Source organism: Penaeus vannamei, chromosome 17, assembly GCF_042767895.1.
Source record: "Penaeus vannamei isolate JL-2024 chromosome 17, ASM4276789v1, whole genome shotgun sequence".
NCBI lineage: Eukaryota > Metazoa > Arthropoda > Malacostraca > Decapoda > Penaeidae > Penaeus > Penaeus vannamei.
Window position 1 is genome coordinate 27,582,015 of NC_091565.1, and position 7,500 is coordinate 27,589,514.

General features: G+C 28.6%; 1 protein-coding gene across 2 annotated transcripts in view; it reads left to right on the top strand.

Moving 5' to 3' along the window:
* LOC113827533 (uncharacterized) overlaps nt 1–7,500 on the top strand; it is a gene marked incomplete in the record, with an annotated part of 132,083 nt that overhangs the window by 114,804 nt on the left and 9,779 nt on the right. For both annotated transcript variants that reach the window (XM_070132145.1, XM_070132146.1), the window contains 7 exon segments: nt 1–583; nt 1,088–1,269; nt 4,784–4,914; nt 5,651–5,848; nt 6,341–6,373; nt 6,681–6,805; nt 6,932–7,109. The exon segment at nt 1–583 is cut by the window's left edge and continues 215 nt beyond it. In XM_070132145.1, coding sequence (XP_069988246.1) covers nt 1–583; nt 1,088–1,269; nt 4,784–4,914; nt 5,651–5,848; nt 6,341–6,373; nt 6,681–6,805; nt 6,932–7,109 — 1,430 coding nt within the window.

A 7,500-nucleotide genomic window follows, 5' to 3' on the forward strand; every position in this document is an offset into this window, starting at 1 on the left:
ACCTTGAAGAGAAATTATCATCACAAGAAAACCAGGTGCAGACTCTTAATGAGAACATCAACACTCTGAACAACAACATCCTCAACCTTCAAAAGCAAGTGGAAGGGCTCAACGAAACGAATGGCAAACTTGCTCGGGATCTAGAGTCTGAGAGCAGGACACGAATCGAAACACAGGACCAGCTAACTAAGATGACCACGGAAAACAGGCAGCTTGAAGAAACAGTTAAGGTAGACAAAGAATCACTAAGCAAGTTCGAAGCTGAAAGGAAGGAGCTTCAGTCTAGAGTTGAAGCCTTAACAGACCATAGCAAAATGCCTGAAAAATTTAGTGAATTGCAGTCACATGTAACCGAACTAGAATCAAAAAATAAGACACTCTTGGAGAAATTGAATAATTCCAAAACAGTCAGTAGTGCCTCTCAAGAAGAAGGTGTAACTAATAAAGTTATGGAAAAAACAACAGAAAATAATAAGGATGATCATTCAAAAGAACTGCAAAATTTAAAATCATCTTTGCAAGCCAAAGAAGAAGAATTAGTAAAGGTCAAACAAAACTTGAGAGAAGTGAAGGAAAAGTTGACGTAAGTAGAAATGGAGAGCTTTTGCTTTTGGAACTAGAACTCAATATTTGTCTTTTAAACTGTTTTATTTTATTTTTGTATTTCTATTTTTTTTTTTTTTTTTTTTCTTTTCTTCAAATTTAACATATTTAGAAGCTTGCCAAATGTTCTTTTCTCAAGAGTCTTGCTGAAGACATTTTCCTATAAATTCAAGAAATATGGTAGACAGAGGTGTAAACTAAATTCAATAAAACAAAACTACATGTACAAAGCATTTACTCTGACAATGGGTTAATTGGGAATCTGGAATATAGAAGAATATGATAAGGATAATTATAATTTTTTGTCTCTGAACTTTGACAGTTTTACATTTTTCTTTCGAGTAGTAAATTCATATTTGAAGGACAAGAACTGTATGCAGGACTTATTGTTTCAAGAAGTTTCTTTTTGTACCTGCTTGTGAATATAAATTTTAATAGATTTTCTAGTTGTTTGATTTTATTTATGTATCTAATGGTATTTCAGGCTAGCTGAGGTTGTGAGTGGAGAGGTTGAAGAACAGAGGCAAAGAGTGCGAGAAGTAGAGTCCAAGATGGCTGTGATGGAGGAGCAGCACCGACAACAAATCAAAACGATAGCTCTTGAGGCAGAGAGACAAGTTGCTGTGAAGGAACAAGAGTGTCAACAAACAATTACTTCTGCATATGGTAATTACTTGTCATTTTTGGATGACTCACTTGTAACTGGGGTTATTGTTCTGATCAGTTATTTCAATAGTAGGTATAATTATTGTTATTATTATTATTATTATTATCATTATCATTATCATTGTCAATATTATTGTTAATGTTTTGTTATCATCATCATCATCATCATCATCATTATTATTATTATTATCATCATTATTATTGCTATGGTTATTATTATTGTAATTGTTATAATTGTTATTATTATTGTTATATTTATTCTTTTATATATATTATTTATTATTTATTTGTTTTAATTATTTATTTGTTATTGTTATTGTTATCATCATCAGCATCATCCATCATCATCATTATCATCATCACCATCACCAATCATCATCATTATTGCCATCATCATATCATCATCATCATCATCATCATCATCATTATCATCATTATTATCGATATAGTTATTATTATTGTAATTGTTATAATTGTTATTATTATTGTTATATTTATTCTTTTATATTTATTTATTTATTATTTATTTGTTTTAATTATTTATTTGTTATTGTTATTGTTATCATCAGCAGCATCATCCATCATCATCATTATCATCATTATCATCATCACCATCACCAATCATCATCATTATAGCCATCATCATCTCATCATCATCAATCACTGTTATCATCATCATCATCATCATCATCATCATCATCATCATCATCATCATCATCATCAATAATCATCATCATCAATAATCATCATCAATAATCATCAATAATCATCAATTATCATCAATAGTCATAATTTTTTATTGTTATTATTATCATTATCATTATCATTATTATTATTATTATTATTATTATTATTATTATTATTATTATTATTATTATTATTATTATTATTATTATTATTATTATTATTATTATTATTGTTATTGTTATTGTTATTGTTATTGTTATTGTTATTGTTGTTGTTGTTGTTGTTGTTGTTGTTGTTGTTGTTGTTATTATTATTATTATTATTATTATTATTATTATTATTTTTATTATTTTTATTATTATTTTTATTATTATTATTATTATTATTATTATTATTATTATTATTATTATTATTATTATTATTATTATTATTATTATTATTATTATTATTATTATTATTATTATTATTATTATTATTATTATTATTATAATTATCATTATTGGTATAATCATAATAATTTTTTTAGATTATTTTTATTATTATAATTATTTTTGTTATTATTATTATTATATTATTACCTCTGCCAAGGAGGTTATGTTTTTCGTAGAGCTGGTTAACATGATAACTCAAAACTTATGAACAGATTTTCATGAATTTTTTACTGGTGCTGTGTCTGAGCCCAACTTAAATGCTGTTAAATTTTGGTGATCTAGAATGTGATTCAAATCCAGGAATTTTTAAACTTATCATGACAGGGCCAGAATTTTCTGTGATGTAATAATTACACAACAGATAAAACTTTCTGGTTGGTTTTGTGCTGATAACAGCTGGCCTGCCCACTTGCTTGGTATGATGCCTTATGACGTAATACCCAAATATGTCATAATAGCTGTACCCATAACTGAAGGGTTAAAGGATTTATTAGCATTGGGAGATAAGTAAACACATACAGTCCAGTGTACCTGAGAAAAAAGTGATTTTAATATAATTCTTCAAGTGTTAATATTTTTATTGCTGTGGCAGAGGTATGCACTCTCTGAGTGTTCCAAGTTGTTGTTGTTATTATTATTATTGTTGCTGTTGTTGTTATTGTTATTATTGTTGTTTTTATTATTATTATTATTACTATTACTATTTTTACTATCATTATTGTTATTATTATTATTATTTTTTATTATTATTATTATGATGATGATGATTATTATTATTGTTATTGTTATTATTTGTTAAAATTTTATTTCTATTATTATTATTATTATTATTATTATTATTATTATTATTATTATTATTATTATTATTATTATTATTATTATTATTATTATTATTATTATTATTATTATTATTATTATTATTATTATTATTATTACTATTATTATTATTATTATTATTATTATTATTAATTTAGTTATTTTTAATTCATTTTCTTGTTATTCTTATTACTATTACTATTACTATTACTATTACTATTACTATAACTATTACTATAACTATTACTATAACTATAACTATAACTATAACTATAACTATAACTTTAAATATTACTATTACTATTACTATTACTATTACTAGAACTTGAACTTGAACTTGAACTTGAACTTGAACTTGAACTTGAACTTGAACTTGAACTTGAACTTGAACTTGAACTTGAACTTGAACTTGAACTTGAACTTCAAGTTGAAGTTGAAGTTGAAGTTGAAGTTGAAGAAGTTGAAGAAGTTGAAGAAGTTGAAGAAGTTGAAGAAGTTGAAGAAGTTGAACTTGAACTTGAACTTGAACTTGAACTTGAACTTGAACTTGAAGTTGAACTTGAAGTTGAACTTGAAGTTGAACTTGAAGTTGAACTTGAAGTTGAACTTGAAGTTGAACTTGAAGTTGAACTTGAAGTTGAACTTCAACTTAAAGTTGAAGTTGAAGTTGAAGTTGAAGTTGAAGTTGGACTTGAAGTTGGACTTGAAGTTGGACTTGAAGTTGGACTTGAAGTTGGACTTGAAGTTGGACTTGAAGTTGGACTTGAAGTTGGACTTGAAGTTGGACTTGAAGTTGGACTTGAAGTTGGACTTGAAGTTGGACTTGAAGTTGGACTTGAAGTTGGACTTGAAGTTGGACTATGACTATGACTATGACTATGACTATGACTATGACTATGACTATTGTTATTGTTATTGTTATTGTTATTGTTATTGTTATTATTATTGTTATTATTATTGTTATTATTTGTGTTATTAGTGTTATTCTTATTCTTATTCTTATTACTATTACTATTACTATTACTATTACTATTACTACTTCTATTACTATTACTATTACTATTACTATTACTATTACTATTACTATTACTATTACTATCACTGTTGTCATTGTCATTGTCATTGTTATGTTATTGTTATTGTTATTGTTATTATTTTTATTTTTATTACTATTATTATTATCATTATTATTATTATTATTATTATTATTATTATTATTGTTATTAATGTTATTATTATTATGATTATTATTTTTATTATTATTATTATTATTATTATTATTTTTTTTTTTTATTATTATTATTATTATTATTTTTTTTTTTTGTTATTGTTATTGTTACTGTGATGTGATGAAGATCATGATGATGAATGTTATTGTTGTTGTTGTTTTTGTTGTTATTGTTATGATTATTATTATTACTATTACTATTATTATTATTGGTGTTTTTGTTTATTGGTTATGTAACATGATTGTTTTTAACTATATTTAACTGAAGGCATTTGTATTTTTTGATTTGTTACAAAGTATGGAAGTGTGAATATGCTGATACTAATGTTGAATTTTTTTCCTTAATGTGCAGACCAACAAGACAATGAAACAAATTCCCTTGTGCGTCAGCACCGCGAAGCCATACGAGAAGCTCAGGAAGAGGCTCGGGAGAAGGCATCAGCCCTTGACTCTGTTGTCCATGAGTACCAAGGCAAACTCAAGGTTAGAGGATTATAACCAGGAACAAATTTGATTAATGTCTTAGTTTTAATTGGAAACTGGTTCGAGATAGTCTTGTGTTTCATGTTTTTCTTTCAATAATTATTATGTATTATGAATCAGCCTCCTGGTATATTCTTTTACAATTAGTGTATCCATCAAGCTCAGGGTCAGTGTGAAAATCACTTTAGTTTGGCTGATACATTACTATTATTATTTGTTTATTTATTTTTGTATATTATAACTTTCCCAGTTCAGTTCAGGGATGAATTTTCAGTCTCCCATGCCTTTATCTTTGGAATGTCTGTTATATAATGCATGAATTCTCCTATTAATGTTCACTCCCTCTTTCTCTCCCTACATGGATTTGGTATTGGATTCATGACCACCTGTGGACCGTGTGTGTGCCCTACAAAACCCCCTGAAACTCCAATGAATTATTGCCTACGTTGGATGAAACTATCATGCGATTGGCAACCTTTCCACCTGATCTGTGAAATACTATAAAACATGATCTCAATTTACCTGTGGATCTTTGTGAAATGATGCATAAAACACTATTTTTTGGGATGGGAAAAATAAATTTTTTGGTGGTGTATCTCAACAACTATTGCATCTCCTCTGATGACACTTACTCTGATCTTGTGTGCCTTACTTGCCTGCTCACATGTCCCTATTGATAATGGTTTGCATCTGCCCATCTCCCTGCTGTGCTCCCCCTTCATTTTCCTCTAATTAGGAGAAAGATGAGGAACTGTGCAAGTTTGTTCAACAGTATGAGGATCAGCTTGCAGACCTCACAACTCAGCATGAGGCTCACATCAAAGAGGTTGAAGCTACCTGGAAGTCTAGAGCTGAGAAAATGGTTAGGCAACGTGAGATGCAGCTACAGGAGGAAATGGATGGATTGTCACAGGAGTGGAACAAGGAACGCAGAGTAAGTGTATGCCATAGAGAGCTTGGTCATATCTGTTCTGAAGGGCAGGTAGTCTTTGTTTTGTGTGTATTTTCAGTTTTTTGGAATGATATTTGCCTGTGTGGAACTGTATAGCACTGAGCATATGACCGTTTTAGGGATGATTATATATTTCCTGCGACAGTAGTAATGCATTTTCTATTTCCTTCTCAAGTTATATGAAACATTCATATCGAATACCATTATACAAGCATGAATCTACATAAAGACGTAATTGTATAGGTGAAAAAACTTTTTGGTATAGCTCAGGATATGATTTTGATTGAGTGAATTTTGATGAAATATGATTCTGCATGAGCAGCAAGTTTTTACATAATTGTGTGAAGCATGGTAGTCTATTATCCTAATCATTTGCAAATGCAGTTCTTTGAGTAATTTAAGTTCTGTTTTATTTTTGTCATTCTCACCTTGTATTTTTGTTCTTTTTCTTCTTTTTTTTTTTTGGCTTTCTAGAGTCCTGCACCTGAATCCACAGAAGAAATCCAGGTAGAGTCTCCCCCAGCTTCTGACTATGTGGTCTAGTATCCAAATCCCAGTTTGACATGCATCACCAGAATCCCTTGTTATATATTTTTTAGGCTGTTCTATTTTTGCTTGTCTTTTATATCTATTATGTAGAACTTGTAAAAGATGATGATGTTCATGAAATCCTCAGTTTTAAGTTGCCCTTTCCTCATGATGTGAGTTTGGATAGCTCAGAACGAATGTATTGGTAAAGTCACCATTCATTGTCAAGGAATCTGTCTCCTTGTTATATACACCATGTCTTATAATGACTTTTTATCTTTCACAGGAACTTGAAAGACTAACCCAAGTGGCTGCAGCAGCCTTTAGAAGTGGCACTGATTCTGTTGAACTTCTCAAGAAGCAAGTGGCTGCTCAACGAAAGGAGCTTGAGGAAGTCAAGCTGAACCATGGGTTAGTAAAGTTACTGTTTTGTGTAATTTTTACTTATATGATGTGCATACTTGATATATCCAGTATAACCTCTAACTGGATTTTAATATACATATATGATACATATATAATATTTCATTTCCTCAGCAAAGAGATAGGGGAGCTTAAGGCACTATTAGAACTTAAAAGAAGAACGAGAGGAGGAGGAGGTGGAAGTGGAGGAGGAGGTGGAGGGGTCAGACTTGGAGTAGCTCTTGAGGAAGCAGCAGAATTCGAGTACCTTAAGAATATCTTGTACCAGTACATGCTTGGAAAGGAAACTCGGGTAAGTTGATTTTTCCCCTCATAGTGTTTGGTATTTTTTTGTTGTTTTAAATACAAATTTACTGTATGCATTTATTGATTGAGCATATATATATATATATATATATATATATATATATATATATATATTTATATATTTATATATGTATATATATATATATATATATATATATATATATATATATATATATATATATATATATATATATATATATATATATATATATATATATATATATACATATATACATATATATATACATATATATATATACACGTGTGTGTGTGTGTGGGGGGGGATTGTTAATGTGCTGCCCTTTTTTTTTTTTAGAGTTAAGAGAGTGTGAAATTATAGATAATCAGTGTATTCACATTCTAATGTGCAAAAATTT